General features: G+C 39.3%; 1 protein-coding gene across 1 annotated transcript in view; it reads left to right on the top strand.

Moving 5' to 3' along the window:
* ADAM12 (ADAM metallopeptidase domain 12) overlaps window positions 1–23,211 on the top strand; it is a 183,702-nt gene that overhangs the window by 105,691 nt on the left and 54,800 nt on the right. The window contains exons 6-10 of the mRNA XM_072039907.1: window positions 10,701–10,878; window positions 15,653–15,718; window positions 16,628–16,699; window positions 17,736–17,905; window positions 19,249–19,333. Coding sequence (XP_071896008.1) covers window positions 10,701–10,878; window positions 15,653–15,718; window positions 16,628–16,699; window positions 17,736–17,905; window positions 19,249–19,333 — 571 coding nt within the window. The remainder of the gene's footprint in view (window positions 1–10,700; window positions 10,879–15,652; window positions 15,719–16,627; window positions 16,700–17,735; window positions 17,906–19,248; window positions 19,334–23,211) is intronic.

Genomic DNA, 23,211 nt, shown 5'->3' with positions numbered 1-23,211 from the left:
CCCTTGATTTTGCATTTTGTGCAATAGTGGTATTATCAAGGCTATTATACCAGAGCTCTGGAATGGAGAGCTGCAGAGAGAACAGTTTGTTACTACGACACCTCTCCCTGTTGTTTGCTGTAGTGGGTTGGGTTCCAGTGGCTCATTCCCATATGGAGAGGGATTTTGGGGGCACTGCAGTATGTATCAGGCGGGTTCCACAAGCTTACTCTAATTAATGCTTTGCATAGAGCATGGCAGCCTGTGTTCACCAGTCATTCTTTATATGCAAAAATATGATGCAGTGCTTTAAGCAATGCATGGGTAAAGGGGTTGCATTGCTGCAAGGTCCACAGGGAAAATGTGTGCAGTGTGGGAAAGGGTCTGCACCAGTGTCTTGTTCCAAAGCTACCTCATAAATTAGAAATGCTCAGGACAAATGACCCTTCCCCACAATAAATGCATGCTCTTTCTTCTCTAATTTGCTCATTCTCTTTTTACAAATGTTGAGCTCACAGAGTCTTTTCCCAGTTTTAGGTAGTAAGATATGTCAAGGCAACATATGCTGGCAGAGACATTTTTCTCTCATCTGGCACCACTGCAGATTAATCCTCAAAGTACAAGCCTTTATTAGGCTCCTTCCCCATAGGGAAAGCATAGCAGCATCTTTTTCAGTGCAATTTTCATGACAACTGATGTTTTGCTCTAGCAGGAGAACGGAGGATATATCTCACTATCCATGCCCATTTAACTGCTGTGTTCACTGCTGAGGTTGTTCAAGAGAGCATCTATGAGTGATAACAGCATGCGATAAGGGTGCCTGTTGAGTTACTCCACAAAACTCATTTCACAGCCTGTAGCCAATAGTAATAGCTCCTAGTCATCATCTGTGCTTGATTTGAGCCAGGGGTGTCTAGTTGTAAGGCTTCGTAATGCACCGCCAGCTTCTTGAGCCATCCAGGCCCTCTCTTTAAAGCTGGTTGGGAACAAAGGGCTGAAATGGCTGCGCTGAGGCCCTACAGCACTGAGCACCTTTCAGAACATGGCCCACAGGTCACAATATTCCTCTCCCACCAAAACATTACTGCAGCAATGCATCCTTTGAGAATTCGGATGGAAAGTTTTACAGCATATGATCCAGTCTAAAATAACACAAGGAGAAATAGGACAGTTCAAAACTACTTCATAGCTCACTTTACTGACACCTTTGCTGCTATTGGATCTTGAAAGAATATTTATGAATAGGATAGGATAAGATGGGATGGGATGGGATGGGATGGGATGGGATGGGATGGCATGGGATGGGATGGGATGGGATGGGACGGGACGGGACGGGATGGGATAGTGTCATTCCCCCCAGTTTTCTGGAGAAGGGACGCTTTTTTCCCATTTCATGGTAAGGACAGCAAGCTGCAGGGGTACACGAGACAGCATGTGGCTGCACAGCCCAGGAGAGGACAGTCCCTGGGGCAGCCATTTCACTGGCAGCAAGCACTGGAAGGAAATGCTGGTCTCCTACTCAGGGAGGCTGTTCCTGGCTTTGTGACAGTTTTTAAGTGAATTGGACAAATCTTTCTGTCTCGGTTTCCCCATCTGTGAAATTCATTTAATGATTCTTACCTACCTCACATGGCTGTTACATGAGGGTAAAGTTTAAGTGTCTGAAAAGCATCTAGTGAAAGGAAGTGCAAGCTGTTAGCTCACTGAAATCTCAGAGCACTAATATCCTCCCGCTCCTGTTAGACAGGCACCTTGGGCATTGTTCCAGGTGAGGAGGGGTAGGAATAATCATCTGTTCCCCCAGATTAGAAGAGTTCATTAAAAGACATGAAGCTAGTCATAAAGAAGAGGTTCCACATTTTAGCTTGCTCTGAAGCCTGAGTGCTCAGCGGTAGTCAAAGAAGCAAAAAGGATCATAGGAATTACTGAGACAGAAATAGAGGATAGAACAAAACCCCTCATTACCACTTTATAAATCCATAGTGCACTCACATCTTGAATTCTGCATGCAGTTCTTGTTTTTCCCTCCCTATCCCCATCTCAGAAAAGGAAGCATTATATCCATTATATATGTAAAAGATACACAGAGGGGCAAAAATGATGATCAAAGGTATGGAACAGCTTTTATACAAGGAGGGAAAATAGACTAGGATTTGTCAGTTTTGAAAGGAGATGACGGAGAAAAAGGGTATGATAAAACTAGGTTGAATGTCATGCTGGAGAAGGGACAATTACTGAATATTTTCCATAACCCCAAAATTAGGAGGCATCAAATGAAATTTTAGAGCAAAGGAAAGTACTTTTCTATCCTTCCAATAATGAAGTTGTGAAATTCACTGTCACAGATGGGTGTCAAAGGCAAAAATATCTGTAGATTCAATACATGATGAAACAATTTGGGGAGAGGAGCATCTCCAGAACTGACAAACCCAAAGACGTCCCTGACACTCATGCTGCCAGAGCTGGGAATACCTCCTGGAAGGTGTTTGTTATGTTCCTACATCTTACCCCTAAGTATCTGCCGCTGGCCAGAGGCAGAGGCAGGGTGCTGGGCTGGAGCAGCCCTGCTGTCAGTTAATATGACCACTAAGTTCTTACAGACACAGTTGGGCATTTGACACGTTGTTAGCTTATAAATACAATGTGATTATCCTGCCTGTCACAAGATACAGGAGGAATAAAGTGTGAAATCTGCAAACTAAGACAGATTTGACTAGTTTATGTTTTTCAGACAGGTAGAGGAGTGAAATATAAAGATAACTGAAAGGTAGACTCAGTTCTGTTAAACACAGACACCCACGTACTCCAGCTATGTTACATCCTCTCAGGCACAACATTCGAGTACCTCACTTCACATAGGATTGCAGTGGCATAAATACTTGGATTGACACTGATAGCAGCCTAAAATGCAGGTTAGAGGGGAATACAATCATGCCACAGTCTGTGTCCTGCTGGCTCCTCTGGAGGAGGAAGAGGTGAATGGTGGAGAGGAGACAATATATGCTGAATGTACCAAAAGGGAACAATGGGTAATCAGGATTTCCGGGGCTTCCATCTGGATAAGAAAACCAATTAGATTGTCAAAGCTTGTGGGAAGGTGAAGGGGAAGGTGACCAACCAAGTAAAGTCATTTCCTTCCTGTCCTGTGGAAATGCCCTTCTGTTTATCTAGCTCAGAGGCTCTTCAAGTATTTAGCAAATAATTTTTGCCTGCAGACACCACACACATCTATGATAAATCTGTATACACCTGAATGATTTTTCCCCTATTACTTTCTCTGAGAGTGCAGGAGCTGGCACATACACACAAAAAAAGCCTGAAGAAGACCACAACCTCCATGGTCTGTGCTGAAGGCCAGGGGCTGGCAGGGGAACATGCAGGCCCAAATGCACATACTGAGCGCTTGCTCAGAGACTCCTTGGTACTTTAGGGATACAAATCTCGTAGGAAGACTTTTCTTTCCAAAGCAACAGAAAGCTCTTGAAAATCTTAAGACTCTCTCAGCATTACCTAATTGCCAGATAATAAGCCCATTCACATGTATAAAAGTATTCAGTCATTGTACGTCCCCATCAGTGACTGAAAGATGCTGTGTCCACGGTGACAGCAATGGGAATACGGCTGCAAGACACAGTAATTATTAATGGGATTACATAGCTATGCCAAACGAGGCCGCCAATACTACAGCCATCCATTTGTCAAATGGCCTGGCCAAATTCACTGCGTCCCAGACACAGTCAGCTGAAGAAGGGATTTAAATACGGCACTCCAGACATCAACTATTTAAAAATGCAATGGAAGTAGGAAACCAGTGAGGGGAAAAAAATAAATAATAATAATTCCTCATACCTCTTCAAGCATATTTTCCCCACAAAAGGGGAGATTTCATCCAAAAAAGAAGTTAGGAGAAAATCCCTACTGAGAAAAGCCTGGGTTTGGATGTGTGCTTTCTCTCATATTTTCTGAAGAGCTTTTAGTTCATGTAAACATCTCACATGGTTTGTAAGTTATCTGACCGTGAAACTACTGGAGGTTTTGAGCTTTACACTAGAAAGCATTCAGTTTCTGGGTTTCATGGCTTCTGTATTCTCTCTGTTTAAATGGTAAACTGCTGTTTACAAGTGGATCACTTCTTTGATCTGAGATGAACATTATGTCCACTCTTTGACAACACTTTTTGCATACAGTCCCTGGGTACACGGTAATGCCCCAGGCACCACTGCTGCTGCCAGAAATATAAGAGATGATCCATATCTGGTCATTTGAGCCTGTGTCTGACAGGATTCATTTATGTATATATAACATACATTACTATATAAAAAATAATTGAGATATAAATAACATTAAAATACTTGTTAATGTATTAGTAATAATGTTTTAGATTTATATGTAAATGTGTATATAAATATATATGTATTCATACATTTTATGGCTTGAAAAAGTCCCAAACCTCAAGGTGATGTGCAAGTTTAAATCAAGCTTGCTTTTACGGCTACACCATTTGCTTCACGATATTATAAAATGTGCTCACTAAATGGGTAGTGATGCCAATGTATTTCCTTCTTAATTTTTCTCTGCTGTCCTTGGTCTGCCTCGTCATCCTCCCAGTTAAGCTCACATGTGACACTTTCTCTGATAACACAATCAATGTTTCTTGCCACCCAGGTGTGGACAAGGAATTGCATTACCTTTTTTGAGTCGGGTAACACCCAGCTTAAATTCCAGGCATCAGTTGCAGACCAACATGCATTCACTCTGGACACATCTGTCTTGCACTGAGAAAGGATTAAGTGCATGCTACAGTAGTCTCTGGGTATGACTACATTTTCGATGCCGTGCTATAGAATATATTCTCAGGTTAATGAAAGGCATTGGCTGGAATAAAACATGTATTTGACTAATGATGTGTCTGAGCGAGAACACCTCTACCACTACTGCAATATGTGAAACCAATGCTACTGCTCTAACCTCCCTTTGAGATGCTAGTGTTTGTTGATTTGGGCCAGACTTGTTGTTTTAATAGAATTCTGATGTGCAGTATACCAGTATAATGGTATTGCTTGGGTCTCATGTGATGCTCTTCATCAATAGATCATTATTTTGTGTGCTTACTAAAATTTAACCCATTTTGCAGGTGAGGAGCTGATGCAGAAAGAGGTGAATTGCTTGGCCAAGGCTGCACAGGGGACATTGTTAGAGACAGGAGTACTTCTGCCTCAGGAGTACAGTTCCCATTCTCTGTATTTCCCAGTCTTTTAAATTAAATAAAGACCAAACCATTTGGAAAATATCTAAAGAGTACCTAATGTATTAGAAGGGTAAAAAAAAGTCTATCCATCATCTTGCTCAGTTATTCCAATAGTATTTAACTGCAACTAACTAAACCAGGCTAAAAGTGAAGGTTTTATTCACTACATTTTTCTCCCTCTTTGTTTGTCTGCTTGTATGCCTGTGAATTTGTTAGACACATAGGAAAAATAACTAAAAATGCCCCACCACTTTATGGGTCGCCTTCTGATATCACACACATTGAGAAACGCTGCAGTGTGTAACTGCTGTACCTCTGTCCAGGGCAGCTGGAGGGCAATACTCCAGGGCCACAAGGCTCCACTTCTGTTATCTATGCAGACAAAACTCACTGAAATCTGTGGCAGAACTGTGGGACCTGACCCTTTTCTTTTGAAGCTGTACCACTAATTGTGAAATGGAGACTCTATAGATCTTTAAGTAGCACAAGAGTACTGCATGGTCTTTCACTGTGGACAGAGGCAGACTCAGTGTCAGTATGTGGTGTGAAAGCTCGACAGCTCTCTAGTCTAACTAATTTCTTACAAACTGAAAACATCTACATTCCTCTTCCAGTGGTAATAGGGCTTTTTATTATTATTGTTTAGAAATGAGTATAACTTTGTGCTTCATTAAAACCAAATGGTTAATTGCATTCATGAATATCAGATTTATTGATTTACTTAACTTTCCTCTTACACTACAGCAGAATAATATATCACAGTTTCATGTAATGCTGTCCTAGCCAAGTTTTACTTCAGCATCACAATTTCTCAGACAAGTATGCATTGATGGTTTATGTTGGCAGAGCCTTTGCTTCTGCTGACAAGTTGGAAAAGAAAAATCCCGTTTATATTTTGAGATTTCCTAAAGCCTATTGATTTATGAAATACGGCTGGCCTTGCATTAGGTTTTGTTTTGTTTTTTCTTCTTTTTAAGAGAAAAAAAATATCCCATTTGTTTTTATTGCTGATTTAAGTAAAGGATTTATTCTATCAAATTGCATTTCACTAAATGAGAGATTCCTGGCAAGGCAAACAGCAAAGTAATAACAAATTCATTACTTAAGTTATGTTTTAATTTCTTGTTCTTTGAGATGGACAGAGAGTTCCCATCATAGCCCATGCCATTTACATGGTCCCTGTGTGTCCACGTGGCATATAATGGTGTATACTAGGCAAATACCAATGAGTTGTTCATGTTTAGAGCTGATTAGCAGCAAAGTGGATGTGGTTTATTCAGTGCTGAGCACCAGACATGAGCAGGGTTCAAACCCTGCTGAGAAGCAGAGTAAAATATTAGCTCAGGCTCAAGACCACACTGAAGCTGCTTCCAGTTGGCGCAAAGCCTGTGAACTGATGTCTGGACATGCGGTATGGTATAGATTTTATTTTTTGCCCTCTCTGCTACTGGTGATGAAGAGGAGAACTTGATTGTTTTAGATAGGAACTAAATTGTCTCTTGTCTTTCCTGCTTAGCTGCTTTGGGAGATCTTTCTGACTTCCTGGTATCATTATAGTTCGGGACTGGAGAAAATACAGGTGCCGTGAGTTAGATACCTGGAGACCAAATAAAATATATTATATATATATATATACATATATTATTTTTTTCCCCAAATATTAATAAGCTTTGGAATTCTGGTAGTCTTTTTCCTGATAGAGGCAATGATAGACATCGCACAGATTTCTCCAGAAGTTTGTCTTAAAGAATAGTTGTTGCTTGAGCATTCACAGAGCTGCTGGAATCCCTTTGGAGTTCCTTGTGTCATTTTTGGCTGGGGTTTTATAGTTTAATACACTGTCTGCCTTTTTTGAAAAGCATTGTATTACTTAACTCCTGAAAAAATGGAGAAGTCGCCCCATCTTGGTCTTGGGGGAACATAGGCTGCCTCAGGAGCATGCGAGAACAATGTACAAGACAAATACACAGAAACAGCATAGGAGTAACAGAGGCTTCTGTGAAACACCTGACCAAAAAAAAACAAAACAAAACAGTTATGGATTTATTTTATTTATATCAAATTCTCAGTAATGAAAGACTGGTGGGTATTGTTCATCCGATCCTGCCACACCAAAAAAGAAACTGTCTTTTTTGACCAGTTGCATTTTTAAGGTGCTGTGCTTGGCAGTGATCAATGGGGGAAAATGCAATTTTAGGAAAAGAAAATTAGCGAAAAACAGAGAGCTGGCCAAGATAATTCATATTTGATATTCATTATCTTATTACAGATGGTCACAAGCCAGGTGCAGATATCCTGTAGGCAGCACTCAAAGGATAAAGGTGCTTTAAATGAAATGTATACTTTCCTTTATGTTGAATCTGCAGATTTCTTTTTTTAGCAGGGGATTTTTTCATATGTAAAGGATGGCACTGTTCTTAAAGGCTCATGCTGTCCCTTGGGATGGGAGTTTCAGTGACAAGTTGAATAGGCTGCCCTAGCTCTCACATGCTCAGTAGAAAACAAAATTAATCACTCTGGTGTCTGTGTTCATTTGTCCATAACCCCTGCAGCAAAAGAAATGAGAGGTAAAGAAGTTGTTAGTTAGTTTAGGCAGTAGCTGGATGTACTAGAGGGTGTGCTAGAAATGTGGCATTCGGGGTATTTTGGCTATGAACTCTTGAAACCAAGATGTAAAACCCAGTGAGCAAGCTTTATCTATCAAAAAGATACTATCAAGTCTTGCCCACTTTAGTATAAATAATTAAAGAATTTTTTTTTTTTTTTTGAGCTAAGGTTTTAAGCAGGATGAAGTTAATATTAAAAATAAAACCTACATGCTTATACGTTGTTTTGGAGTTGTTAGTAAAGGGAGATGGCCAGGCTGGCCCATTTCAAACAGTGACTAATGGACTTCAGCCTCATATTGCAGGTTCCAGCAGCTTCCAACATAAAATGATTAATTACACAAGGGAGAGACAACCCTTACTTGATTATGCTGATTATAGAGTTGATGATTATTGGAGCAAAGAGGATATATTGTCAGAGCTTCCTAAATTCTTCAGGGAATAAGGCAGATCTGAAAATAATGCCTTAGAACTGTAGGGTGTAAGGTTACCAAATCCCAGGGCAACCTGCTTGGAGGTCTCTCATATGTCAGTCATGCTATAGCATATCCTAGCTATAGCTACAAGGGTTGCTGTGATAAATCAGGCCTGATTTTCCAGCTATCATCCATCGTACACAGCATGCCTTTGTGACTGGTATATTACACATCTTACCTGGTTTGCCAAGGGTCCTAAGGAAGCTGCAGATGGATTATCGGAGACTGATTCTTGTTTCAGAAAAAAAGTGTGTTTTCGGTAAAGCACACTTCTTTCACCGGAGATATTCCTGTGAATGCTGTTGCACAGCTTTCGTATTACTGTGGATTTCCAGTCTTTCCCTCAGACTTCTAGCTATTATAGTTCACAGTGAAATGGTCATTTGTTGGCTTGGCTGAACTGATGAGAAGGATGTTTTGCAAGAAATGGGCTGTCAGCTTGGAACTAAAGTTTCAGTTAATTGATTAGGAGTTTCTTCATCATATCTTTCTATGTCCTGAATAGCTAGGGCAGCTTTTTCCAGATAATTTTACTTTTTATTTTTAAATCAGTCTTTATGGTGTCATTAACCTGCTCCTGGCTACTTCCTCTTTTTCTTCTTTTTTTTTTTTTCTTAAAGCCTTCTGCAGAATTTTATGGAGACACATACTGGTCTCACAATGGTTGTAGTACCTCACCTTTGCTGTAGTACAGACAGAAATAAGAAGAGCAGATGCCTCCTATAAAGGAAAAAAGAAAAAAAAAAAAGAAGAAAAAAAAAGACAAACTAATAAAATGTAGCCAGCTATGAGCCAAAAATAATAGCTGTTTAGCAAAGTGTAGAGATAATATAGAGCAATGTCTAGAGAGGAATTGAGGAAGAACACCTTGGCCAATTAAAAGTTTCATATGATTTTTCTGTAGATTGTAATGGTACTGCTGAAACTTTGCCAGTACTCAGGGATTTATGCCTTCCTAATTTAAAGACTTGGAAAAATCAGTAGTGCAGTGCACTATGCAGTGCATTTTCCAATTGATAAATACCTCACACACTATATAAGAAAATGCTTATCCATATTAACAACAAACAAATGGGTTTTAAAAGGTCCATTACTTTGGTCACATAGTTACCCAACAAAAATGGATATCCAGTTAAATGCAGAAATTATCTAGGACTCTCCTGTGTAGTGTGTGCTTGGGATGTGACACTTGCATATTAGACACCGAATAATAAATTCTTTTCTCTCACATTAATTTCTACCTGAGCCCTGTCTCTAAACCTAACCTGTGTCTTCTTATGGTATCATGCCATCTGGATATACAGCATAGCAGTCACTTACTCTGTGCTGCTTCCGCCAGCTGACTACTAATTCAAGTGGTATTTTTAGAAATCCTTCTTTATGCCATATATTTCCAGAAATCTTACTCCCAGCATGAGCAGACCATGGACACCCATACCATGCTATTGGTTCTTCTTGTGCTCAGCTGAAAGAGCATCTCTGTAGCCTAATGCCAGCAGGAGGAACTGAACTTGTTTTACTGTAGCAGTTCAGAACAATCAAGCAGAACCCAGCACAAGAACCCAAGAACAGCTTCTATTTGGTCTGGAGTATACAGGCAGAGTATTTTTTGGTAAGGAGACAACACATGAAGCCTAGAATTGGCTATGTGTCCCAGAGTCTTCCACAGGTTTCTTGGAACAAGGTGTTGAATATCTTTCTAAACCCCTATTTCCTCTTTGCATACTGTAGCTGACAGTAATGTGACAGGAGTGCTTCCATTGTTAAAAAGTCTTTGAGATTCTCAGCATATGATATTACAGTAAAATTATTATTTGGGGGAGTAAAATAAGTTAAACAGGAATCCACCAGTTAATATATCTGAGTTTCTTTTTACTGTCCCATGATGTAAAGTTTAATAATCCTTTTTGATACGTCTTTCATCTGGCAGATGTGATGCTTGCATCAGCATTTGGTTTAAAAGGTATCTGCAGATCATAATGAATTCTTTTTCTCTATACCTTTTCTTATAAAAGCATTTCACCATGCTTTTGTTCACTACTGTTTGCAACCGGTCCTCAGAAGCCCGCACATCATTACTCTAGTAAGCAATGGCAATGCATCACTGGGAGAACGGAAAACACATAAAATACAAATGTAATTTTGCTCTACAGCACAACACTTCAGAAGAGGAAAATTTTCTTTGAGCCATTCCTTCTTGTAAGGTGCAGTGTGCTGCAGTGACAAATATACAGCTTTGATGTTTCCTGCTCCACCCGGCCATGACATTGTAAATCAGCATTTTTCTTTTTCGTATTCCGTCATTATTAAAACCTGTTGTAACCTTGTTGAAGACAAACATAGATTCATTTTTGAAAGCCACGCATCTTACTCTGTTCTCTTGTGCTACAGGGGAATTATTGTATTTGCAAACAAAAGCTACATTCTGGAGCCAATAGAAGGTGCTACGACTGAACACAAGATCTACCGAGCAGAGAACTTGAAAATAGGTCCAGGATCTTGTGGCCACCAGTTGGATATCTCCGCCATGAGGTCTCACAACACAACACACCATTCTCAAGCTGGCAGGGTAGGTGGATTATATAGTTTTACACTAAGTACCTTTCTGAAAGCATCTTCACAACCATAAATATTTGTTCCAGCCTCATTTCCTATATACCTACTGAGCAAACCACTAAACCATACAGTCATCTTGTGTTGATGATATGTGCTTAAGAACATGCATAAATTTAATCATACACTTACACGATTTGTTAAAACTTTATTGCTTTTTTTTTGCTCTTGCATTGTATTTATACATTCTTTCTGGTAATGAGATGGCACAGAAGTTTGTGGTTTCATATTATGGTGCTGTATTTTGGTTCATGTATGATTATAGCAACAATTTATGAACCCATAAGAATGCTAAGCAAGGTCTGGAAAAGTTCTTGCCCACCCAAGATGGAAAAGAACATGATAGCTGTGATGCTTTGCAAATAGTGTTTTAAAACCTAAATGAACCTTTACGTTCTAGAAGGAAAGTATCTTATGCAGACAAAACAAATTCTCACCATATTATTTTACTGAAGTATTATTGTAATTGTTTTAATGTAGGAAGAAATGTCCTTAATGTGAAATGCATCTAGCTCATGGAAACTAGAAAATGAAATGAGCTGAAAACCAGGAAGAAGAAATACTACAATAACTTCATGTGCATTTTGGAAGGGGATTGTAGAAAATACTGTTTAAGGTGTTCAGAAATTCTACAATGTTACAAAGCTGGCCTCAAAATTTATTATCTGTCACATACTGGGGTTTATAGTTAGGTGTACTACTAAGTCTTCACATTGAGTTAATTGTTAAGGAGAGAAACCTAAATGGCATCACCAGATTTTATTTATGTAGTAGAATTAAATTGTTTTATACTTCAGGAATATTAGGCATTATCTGTCCAAATTTCTTTTTGTCTAAATGAATATTGCATTAGCTATTTCGTCTACAACTTTATTGTCTTATATTTTTTCTCAGAATGTATGAAGTCGCTAAGGTTGAAAATATTAGCATTAGTCTGTGTAAGCTTTGTTTATACTTTCAGCTCAAACATTCTCTGTTAATGTTCCCTGACATCATACACATATATGTGACATGACCTTTCTGTTCTTTCTGGGAAACATGGCAGAACAAAACCACAGCCTTCCAGTTTGTCCTTCTATAAATGCAACTCTACCAAAATGGGCTTCCTTTCAACGAAGCTTCATATATAGGTTCCTACACTATGCCAGAGCGTTTCTGCAGATCCTACTACAACCTAAATAAAAAATAAAAAATGCATTTTCAAATTATTTAACGTGAATAGGAAAGTTCTTTTCACATCTTTTTTAAGGTTTACCCCCAGATGTTTGGGACTTTGCAGAGGTAATCAGAGTAACACAAGGAAACTGAAATAAAAAGCATGTGTATAACTAGCTGATGCAATCAAAACAATTTTACAATTACCTTCATGGTTCTCACATTTTCTTGATGGCTTCAACTACATGTCAAATTTCACCTTAAATATCTGAAAGATATCCTTGCTGTGGTTCACTGGACGTAATTATAAAACCTGTCAACAACCACATCATAGAGTTAGGTAAAATACATATCATGAGTATGCTGGATACGCTTTTAATGTATGAATTCTGGAAGTTGTCAAATGTAATGTGTGGACTGAATTTTCACATTTCAATGTTGTCATCAACTAAGCAAACTGTCAGGACACACTGAATAAGAATGAACTGCAAAATATGGAGACACGAGGCTGCTCCAGATTACACTGGGTCAAAGAAGTAAGCACAAATCCAGCATCAGGTTTAGGGCATGATGAAAATTTTAGGTTTCTTGGCAGGTTTTGGGGGAGCTGCTTTTTTGCTCTTTCCCCCCGCCCCCCCCCCCCCCCCCCCCCCCGAACCTTCACTTCAGATACCTACACTAAATGCTTATTGAGCAGAGCCAAAATGTTTGATCAATGTATCACAAATTTAGACTAGCCTTTAGGTTAGATTTAAGTACAAATCAATGATGGAACAAACAATAAACTCAGCTTCCCAGATCCAAACAAGAAGTTTAATAAATCAAAGCAAATAACACAGCAGGTGTGTGTAGACACAGTTTTCCCTGTTAGAGCTGTGTCTCTATAAGTACTGGGTTATGTTACAAAGCAGGGGACTGTCAAATTGCAGCAAGGAGCATGTCTTCCAGTTGAGCTCCATTGAGACAGGACCCTACAGAAAGCAAGTCTAGTATGTAAGGCAGTCCCTACAGTATGGCTTTTCTCTGTAGCCACACAAAATAGCCATTTGTGTGGTCCTGGTGGATCCCAGAACAGCTGTTTTGGGGAATTAGATCACAGAGAAGGAGAGGGGCTGAAACATTGTGCTGTGAATCTAAGCGATGCCAATTCCCAGGCAGGAGAGCACAGGGAATATATGGTGGCATAGGACAGCAGTTTTGCAGTAGGATCAGGTATGGAAGAAGCAGAGGAGCAGGACAGCAGTCAGCTGAACAAAGCGTATTGTCTCCCATTGTGAATATCTGTCATAGCTGTATTATTGACTCTTCATTTTAATTCTGAGTGATTCAATCAGTCAATGGATTGTGCGTTGATGCAGTAGGCTGCAGAAACCAAGCTGAAAGAAGTGATAATTAGGTACATTTTATAAATAAATATCATATCCGAGGAATACACATAGCCTTTGGGCAAATCACAGGAAAGGATTCGTTATGCAAATCAGTCACCGGAGGCTTATATCATTATACCTTGGTAGTCAATTTCTCTCAGGCTAACTCTCTCCGGTCCAAACAGTTTTATTTTTGGTAAAAAATGAATGGCTTGCTGACTGGTGTAACAGAGCCTTCTTATATCTTTGCACCTGGATAATCATGTCTCATTTTTTTTGCTTTTCATTTGGAAGACTAGAGGCATCTTGGGGCATGTCTCTAATCAGGACTGCATAATAAATTTCAGATTTATATTAGACATTCAGCGTCTGAGAGACCAATTCTGCCACAAACAAAACCCATATGGTCATTTGCCTTCCGTGGCATCTCACTCATGTCCAATATTTTGCAGAGAGGTGAATCAAGCTCTGCCTAAACCCTACAGGTTCAGCTGAGCTCTGTAGAGATGTGGCAGGCCCTTTACACTGCACCTGCTGCCGTTACTGAAGCAGCAGGAGCAGATGTGCTGGCTGCTGATGTCTGCTTCCCATCCAGCACACCACCAGGCACTGCCAATGCCCTGCGTGGCAGAGGAGGCATGGGTACATGCACCAGGTCCATGCACACACCATGACCCCATGATGGAGACAGTTGCCTCCAGCAGAGCCAAAGAAGATGACAGGGAGCTCCAGTACCAGGAGAAGGTGTAAGAATACCTACCCATGTTCATTTGCCAGAGCCCCCGATGAGTGTAATCCTGCAAAATGTTTGTACCATTGATGCTTAGTTCATTAATGACAGCTTCTAGTGGTTTCACAGCTCAGAAATACCATCCAAGTGGAACTTAATATTTTTTCAATTCCTGTAGTTTAAAGGCTGTGTCACACTATTAAATATGAGTTTTCTAGTGTTGGAAAGTTAGAGTTACCGAAGGTTAGTTACATCTGGCACTTTCCTCTAAACATAATGATTCTTGTAAAACATTCAAAATCATCAATCTGCAGATAAGAAAGAGGAACACTTTGCTAATGTGAAGAAAACTTTGTGAAAGTTGGCTGGAAGGTGATGTCCAGTACTGACTTAGCTTCATAGGGGATTGCATAGTTTGCCTTGGAACACACTGTTTGCTTTTGAAAGCTTTAGTCATTTAAGGTTAAAGAGCACTAGTACAGTTTGAGACATCATAGTCATTAGTAGGTCATACAACTGCTTAAGGTCCTTAAGTTCTGGCACGAAGATCACACATACTGCTGGGACCTCTGTTCCCTGACTGTTTTATTCCAGAAACAAGGGAGGAATAATAGGATAGATGTTCAGCTGGTGTAAATCACAGAACTTCCACAGAATTTAATAGGTCACTTAAATTTAGGGTAGCAAATGAGCTGTCCTATGATTAATAGCCTTAAAAAATCATTTAATTTTTTTCAGTGATCCTTTTGGAGCTAAGCATTATGATTTTTTTGGACCTGCAATCAGAACTGCAAGTAACACGACATGCATGAATACACAGATGCAAAATTAAATATAGGCTATTTTTAAAGCATTATAGTTTGCTTTCCCAGACACTGACAGTTTATTTAGCTGGTTTTTTTTGTTTTGTTTTGTTTTTTTCTTCTGTGGTTTTGTTCTTTTTTTTTCTTTTTTTTTTTCTTTTTTTTTTCCTACAGAGTTTATAAGTAGACCACTTGATTGATACTCAATATTCCTTGATTACTTTATCCTGCTTTACTTGATATCCCTTTACAACTCATTTTTCCTGGTTGCCCATTTGTCTGTTGCTTGAAATGTTTGCTAAAAGTTATCTTATCGTTTCTTTAAATGTATCTTGGAAATAGCAAAGGTCTTTCTGCTGGAGATGATATTCTCCTGCAAGGAAAGATAACTCAAACATTGCAGCTGCAGAAACCTGAAAGGTTGAGAGACACTTTGCAGCACTTTCCTGCTTGCTGTGATCAGATCCTGGTTGTACAGGTCTTTTTTTGCAAGCACCACATGGACATGAGGAGAAGGAATGCAATAAGAAATTGTACACCATGAAACCTTTGGAAGTCTGAGATGTTGTATATCTCCTCTTGCAAAAACGTTGTTTAAATGAGGAAGAGCTGATTCCAAGGGTCACATTGAAACAACAATAAAAACAACCAAACCTTTTTCATCTTCTTTGGCAGTACAAGAGGGAGACTCTGAAGACAACAAAGTACGTGGAGCTTGTTATTGTGGCAGATAATCGTGAGGTAAGAGACTTAAACATAAAAATATATGGGAAGCACAGGTGGGAAATGGGTTTCCACGGGATTGCAAGTAATGTGCTTCAGATAGAATATTGTAGTTTTCACAAGTAATGCTTCTAACCTAATTAAGGCTAAGCAATGGAAGGCACTATTAAGATAGATGACTGCTAGTCATTTGCAAATGTTTTTTGCAATATTTTGTAAGGAATTTGGCACTCATAGATAACTGGGATGTCTGGCAGAAATTCAAGACAAGGCAAATAAAAATTCACAGCCCAGGATTTCCTTGAGCTGGTTAAACCATTGCATTTCCTGCCTGCCCTTGGTGTGATTGTCACTGTTCAGAAGATGCTGTAGGATCCTGCATTTCCTTCTGAAGCAGTACTTTACCATCGCATTGCACAAAGCCTTTCTGACAGTTTGGAAGCAGAGCTTCAAAGCAAGGAACCAGGACAGGCTGTGCAGATGTGTTTCAGTGAGCTGAATGGCAACCAAAGATGAGAAGTCTTGCTTTGAATTATTTTGCTACTTACATTTTTGTTTGTTTAAAAAGATGATGGTCTTTCACTCTCCTTGAACACAGCTCATTAGGGAATAACAATCACTCTGCTGGCAAAATAGCTAACAGAAGAGCCCTTTCTTTTTCACCAAACCTCAGTCCTAGAAAGCTTGCTATGTAAGACTTAGGGATTTTAAAATCTTTCTATGAAGAACAAAATCCTCTCCCATAGCCTGTGTTTATTCTGAGGCAGATATCAGTTCCGTGAAAGCCAAGAGAAATCTGCCGTTGTCCTTTGCTTGCTCCCTGTAATCCCCAAACATCACTGACAGTGCCATCAAGAGTAAGGTGGATGCTGGGGAGAAAAGCTGCTGTATTTGTGCTGCTAGTACATTGATCCTTTATTTTCTAAGTTTCAGAGACAAGGCAAGGATGTGGAAAAAATTAAGCAGAGGCTGATAGAAATTGCAAACTACGTTGATAAGGTAAGAACATGAGGATTATTCCACTTCTTCAGAAATTACTGCACATTCTGGAGGACATTGTTGTGAGATTTATGTCTGTCTTATGAATATAAGTTAAGAAAGCTTCTAAAGCTTAAATTTGTACCTCTATGAAAAGAAAAAGAGTTTGACTCAGATTTACTGGTAAGAGCAAGTCATATTTCTAGTATTTCCTTTCATACTACAGGCTGTCCCTGGCCCACACTCCCAGCATGCTCACTACACTCAGACCATCTCCTTACACACCCAGCTGATGCCATGCAGGTGCAAAACATGCAGCTGAGAACCTGGCCTCTGTCAATGGTTCACCACCTGCCATCAGCCCATCAATAACAGCAACATGTGTTTCCTGCTGCCTCATTTGAGTGAACACACCTGCTGCTTTCCTAATGCCCCAGTATCTCAGAGCAAGGTTTCTCTCCAACCAGTAAAAGCAAAATAATGATAATAATAATAATAATAAAATAATAAAGTTTATTTTAGATGTGCTGCATTGCCAGAAAAATTAGGAATGTTGTACTCAAATTATAGCTAAGGGAGTCTAATTTATCTGAGAACTTATCAAATGATGCTTCAAGGACAGTAACTCAAGGAGAAGTGTCCGTGATTAAAAACAAGCTGATGAAGGTACCTCCACCTCTTTTGTAATTGTCTTGCTGACTTATTACTGGAAGACAGGCATTTATATGTTACCTGCTCAAAATTAATTTTGCATGTTACAATATATTTATGTTTCATGCTTAATTTATGCTCAACAAATGGCAGTGTTGTCCAAATGGCTGTAATGCATATAAACAAGACAAAGATCTAGTATATGCTTTTCTCAGACTGTCAGCCAAATCCAGACTTGATCAATTCCTGAGTCCTTCTTCACATTACTCTTACCTTAGAATTGTTATCTCTGCATCATCAGTAACACTGTGCCTGCTCCCCCCTCACAGCAACTGTGGCATTTACTAGTGTGATAACAGAGTAGCCAACAGCTCTATAATTGTTTTTGTTTCTGTTTTCTCATTAGTTCTACAGGCCACTGAATATTCGAGTAGCCCTGGTTGGAGTGGAGGTGTGGAACGACATGGATAAGTGCTCCATTTCTCAAGATCCTTTCACCAGCCTCCATGAGTTTCTGGACTGGAGAAAGCTAAAACTACTACCTCGTAAACCCCACGACAATGCACAGCTAATAAGGTAGAGTTGATGCCAAATCTAATATTGGCTGGTATTTCAGTGATGTGAGAGTAGCTGCACTGTATTCTTCTTCAGTTGTCTAAACTATTGGGATGACTATCTGTGATCCTGAGGGTTTGTCTTTCCCCTCCACAAACACAGAAGTGCTTTGCATGGCCCTACAGCAGATGCTCCAGATAAATTTCCTTTAACAGCTCTGCAATAGCTGTTACTTGTAGGCATTTCCTGAATACAACATGCATGGAAATCTAGATGTATAATAAGCCAATAAGGACTTTGGGCATGAATTTGCAGCCGGTTTAAGGTGGTCTCAATCTCAGCTGTTATTGAAAAAGGCAGTCCTGCCCTCTCCCTTAAAGTAGACCTAAGGCGGTATTATTGTCAAGCAGATAGTGACATTCTAAGGTCAGGTTGGACAAGACTTTGAACAACTTGATCTGGTGGAAGGTGTCCCTGCCCACGGCAGTGGTTGGACTAGGTGATCTTTAAGGTCCCTTCCATGCCAAACCATTCTGTTTTTATGATCTGAATCCTGCTCATTCATAGAAAGACATCAGTAAAATTAAAAAATGCGGTCTAAATCAGAAAATTAATTTGAATTTGTGACTTACAATTTAAATTATATATATCTTTTACCTTGCTGCTGTTTCCTAGATTGAACTGAGTAAAAATGCTCAAATCAAAAGCAGTCAAAAAAAAAAAAAAAAAAAAAAAAAAAAAAGTAAGAATAGCAGCTCTTTCTTGATCCAGGTATTTTTTTGATCAATGAACCATACTATAGACAAAAACAGACCACATGTCTTAATAATTAAAAGGAGCTCACTTTATTCATTGCACTGATATTCTGACATTATCTGTAGGGGAATAGAGTGAGTCACTCTAAACTCTAAACTGTCACAAAGTATTTTATTATATGTTTTAATACTTTGTTTAGAATGATTAAATTCTATGTTTTGTATTGCAACAAGTAGCACATAAGCTTACATTAAAATAAGCCTTCCTTGAGCTAGAGACAGTATTTTTCTGTTTGCGTTTCTATTCCCAACATCAATCAGGAGAAAAAGAAAGGAAGAAGGGGTCTTGTTACAGCAGTAAATCCAAAGGATGGTGATCAAATGGATCTTTCTCAGAGCAGGGTTGCTGTCATTGTCAGTTTGGCAAGTTGGCATGACTAATCTGTGCTTTTCATTGTTTTCAACCTGCAAATGTCTGGAGCTGACACATTTGAAACAGGATCTTTGTTTGAGACTGGCAGAAACACAAGACTGAAAATAATAAGGGCGGTATCTTGGCACCGAATGTTGATTCTGGGATTCTTCTTTTCCTTTTTTGCCCTCCTGCAGCGGGGTGTACTTCCAAGGGACTACCATTGGCATGGCGCCCATAATGAGCATGTGCACTGCAGAGCAGTCTGGAGGGGTCGTCATGGTAAGTGGTAAAAGCACAGCGCTGGAAACTGGCCCAAGTGGTGCAACATGATCTCACGTGTTGTAGTGCTGTATTCTGTACCAGCACATCAGCCCCTTTTGTCCCATTTTCAGTCTGAATTATCTGTATCTACAGGCAGCTTGCATGTAAAGTTTTTAACTCATAGTTTCCATACTGAAAAATATAATAATAAATAAATATATATATATAGTATTAAAATATAGCACGACTTCTTTGCAAGAATCTTCTGCTCCTACTGATCATTAAATCAGGTGAAGAGGTGCTATGAAGGATGAGAACCAGAAGATGTATTTGTTATGCACCTGAGTATACTAGCATTACAGGCAACAACAGTCTACCCTGAATCTTTCGTTATATCGATTTTATTCTGGATTTACAGAGTTCCCTGTGTAAGACCTTACTCTCCATCTTTGTAGCACAGTGGTTTTGTTACATTGCCAGACAACAAGCACAAACAATGGCAGCATTTATTCTACCTGAATGTCTCTCAGAGAGTATTGCTAGTAATCCTGTTGCTCAATGCTACATGTAATGAACAAACAACTAAACATCGTAGTCAATTTCTGCTACTAACTCTGGAATACTTTCATTTAGAAAAAAAAAAATAAATAATTTTGAACAGTGCTTTTTAAGGGTGAGTGAAAGCAGTTTTGAATTAACTAAGCTTTTCAATTCAAGTACTTTAAATAAAATGAGGTGTGGACTCCAAGAACTTGCAGGCTACTAAGAGGCTCAGCTGGTGGCCTTAGAGCTCAGCTCCAGAGCAGAAAGTAATGAAGCCCTACAAACCTCATAAATATTGTCTACTTCTGAGTTCAGCTTGGAAGTGCTGAAAGCCCTTATTTTTTTCTATGGTTTTGTCTAGGCTTTCCCCACATTAGCTGATCCAGCCATTCTCTCCAGCTCTGCTGGATGCCTCAGTTACACATCCCTATGTAAACAAGGTGGGAGTTGAGAAATGCACGTTGCTCTCAGAGGTTGCATGATCTCAAACCTCCCAGTTCTTTGAAGCATCATGGAGCCAACCTGGAGCCCAAGACACTAAGGTTTTTGCCTCAAGATTAAGCGGAGTAGTCCCAGAGATACAGTCCCTTGAAGCCCCTGCATTTTTTGCTTCTCAGTGAGCGTGCAAGTTGAGGTTGGTCCACACGCAATGCAGGGCTCCTCTGTGGTCTTTGGGACAAGTAGGCAAGAAGCCAAGCTGAGGAAATTTATGCATTCATGGAAGATGATGTATTGATGATCTAGACTGGGAGGATTTATGAGGTGAGTGGGAAAGATGAAGAGTAGGTAAGAGTGGGAAAGAACAATCAAATAAGTTGGAGAAAGTCATGTCAAAATTGTAGAAAAGACGTAAGCTTAAGTCTCTTGGCAGTTTTAGAAGCTGAGTCTCTAGTCAGTGTTTGTTACAGCTTCTTGCTGGGTACCTGGGGGCTAGATACGAAAGAAAAAGGAGGCAAAGAGGAAGGAAAAGCTGGGGGAGTCTCCAGATGCACTTCCAAATCTTGGAAAAGGCATAGATGAGTCAACCGGCCCCATTTTATCCATTCTTCCCTCAGGGTAGCAGTCACTGCTTCAGCTTTATCTGCAGAGATGCTCTTAATGATGCCCTTAATGATGACTTGTTTGGTCTTTTAATTTATAACGTAAACTTTAAGATATGCTACAGTATTTTTCTGCAAAGCCAGTCCTCCTCACTGTGGAAACTGGTGTTTTAAGCAGAAACAACAGGAACAGCAAAATCATTCCAATAACAAGAAAACAAGAATCAGCATTTCTTTAAAGTATTCTCAGGGCTCTGACAGAGAACAGACTGATTTATATGTCCAAGAGAAACCCGGTGTCTGCAGAGAAATTGTAGCCAGGCCACAGCTTCAGTTGTTCAGGGGAGTGTGTTGTTTCCCAGAGATTCCCACCCTAGTGAATTGAAACTTTTGAGGTGCAAATTAATCCGATGCTTGCACATCATAACTAGAGATGTTTTCCTTCTTTAGGCAAATCCTCAAAAGGCAGCCAAATCCAAACAAGCAAGCACTCCCTCCAAAACCTGGAAGGGCAGCTGTCCAACCTTTCCCCCCAGATTAGCAGAAGCTAATTCAAGTATATCCAGAAAAGTCTTGATACCTACCAATATATAGACAAAAATTTTAAGTCTGCAAGATGTGCAAATGAAATAGTGAATAACTTTTAACCTGGGAGGCTTTGGTGCTCAAACATCTCAACACTGAGCTACTGAACATTTAGCTGTTGTTATCATTTGACCAGCCTCTTACCCATCCCTCTCCAAACACCCAACCCCAGAGAGTTCCTCGCTTTGAAAACTGTTCTAAAGAGTTCTGAAGGAATAAACAATGGAATAAGTGCATGAGAAATAGCTTCTGAATGTAAATCTGGAAAGAGTCGACTGTGTGTGATCTGATTTTCCTGACTGTTTTGCAGTTACCCACACCTATTATACGATCTAAATTCCCCTGTCTGAGACCCTGCCTCTCTCTATTTTCTGTAGGGCTGAATTCTCTCGGTGATAGGTGACCCCCTCTTTCACACTATTTAACAGAAACTCAGGGTGGGAAGAGTGCACATCTGAGTATGAGACAGTTTAGGTGCACCAGGAGCATTATCATTTTATTTCACTGTGATGGTTCTGTTGTGTTTTTTTACAGACCAAACACATTTTGACATTAAAACAAGCCTTTGACATATGCTTCAGTCTTCGTTCTGTTGTTTCTAAACAAATTCATGGATTTAAAATTAAGATGTCACTGAGTTGCAGTAACATAACATAGAGTTTTCATTCATGTCAAATTTCTATTGTCTTTAGTGGGAATTTAGGTTAAGCAACAACTGTGGTACAAGGGCACTTCACTTTTCAATGAATAGCTTACATGAAATAAAAGAATATTTCAGAAAACGTGCACTTTTAGAACTGAGTGAACCTACTTGGAAAGTACCAGTGTCAGGTCATCTAGCTGTAGGTGACAGACTTTATTATTGAGGTTTGAACTGAATCCCAGTGGAATGAAGCAGAGTTCAACTGAAAGCAGCTGCATGCTTTGTGCAACAACTTATAATGTCTTAACAGTAGTTGGTTGCTTATTCAGTGGTTGTGAAACTGTTTGGTAATGAATTTTACTACTTAAGTTAGCTTTAAAAGACCTTGGTGGAATAAATCAGTCGCATTGCTATTCATTTCCTAAGTACTTGGGAAACTTAAATGGTCTCAGTATCAAATGGGACATGTCACTGTTTGTTTTGATAATCTTCATTTATGCTGTTTTCAAATAACCTCTGTTGCTGAGACATCACATTCCTTGTTTTAAAAATCCTCTCTAGAAACTGATAAAATTGCATTCCAAGTGGATCTGAGCAAGTAATGAGAACCGCATGGGCTGTAATAAATTGTTTGCCTATTCAAGACCCAAATTACATTTCAGATCATTTGTTGCTCTAGTTCTGGAGTGGACTGTGTGAACTCTTCCTTTTATTTTTAATTGCCAATATTGGAGACACTTAAATGAACAAAATCCCTTTGCAGTAAGCAGAAAAGAAACTGGCAAATTGAAGAAAAATTGAGCTCAGTTTGTTGTCTGTGTAGGTGGTTCAAAACTCAGAGGAATTTCTGAGTCTGGACAACATTGCACTAATTTTAAGGCTTTGCTACAGTGCTTTGCTGGTAAATTATGTGGAATTATATCATTGTTTTCATAATCTTTGGTCCTCAGTTGTTTTCCAGTTGAGTGAGGGGTTGTGTTCCTTTTAGGACTTCAAATTCAATTTCACAGAATACACTAAATATTTCATAAATTACTGTAAGTACAAAGATAAATCAATATGTATGTGACTTGTATCTAGGTAAG

The sequence above is a fragment of the Anas platyrhynchos genome, chromosome 6 (assembly GCF_047663525.1).
Source record: "Anas platyrhynchos isolate ZD024472 breed Pekin duck chromosome 6, IASCAAS_PekinDuck_T2T, whole genome shotgun sequence".
In the NCBI taxonomy this organism is placed as follows: Eukaryota; Metazoa; Chordata; class Aves; order Anseriformes; family Anatidae; genus Anas; species Anas platyrhynchos.
Note: the sequence above shows the minus strand (reverse complement) of the source record. Positions and strands in the feature narration are given on the sequence as shown.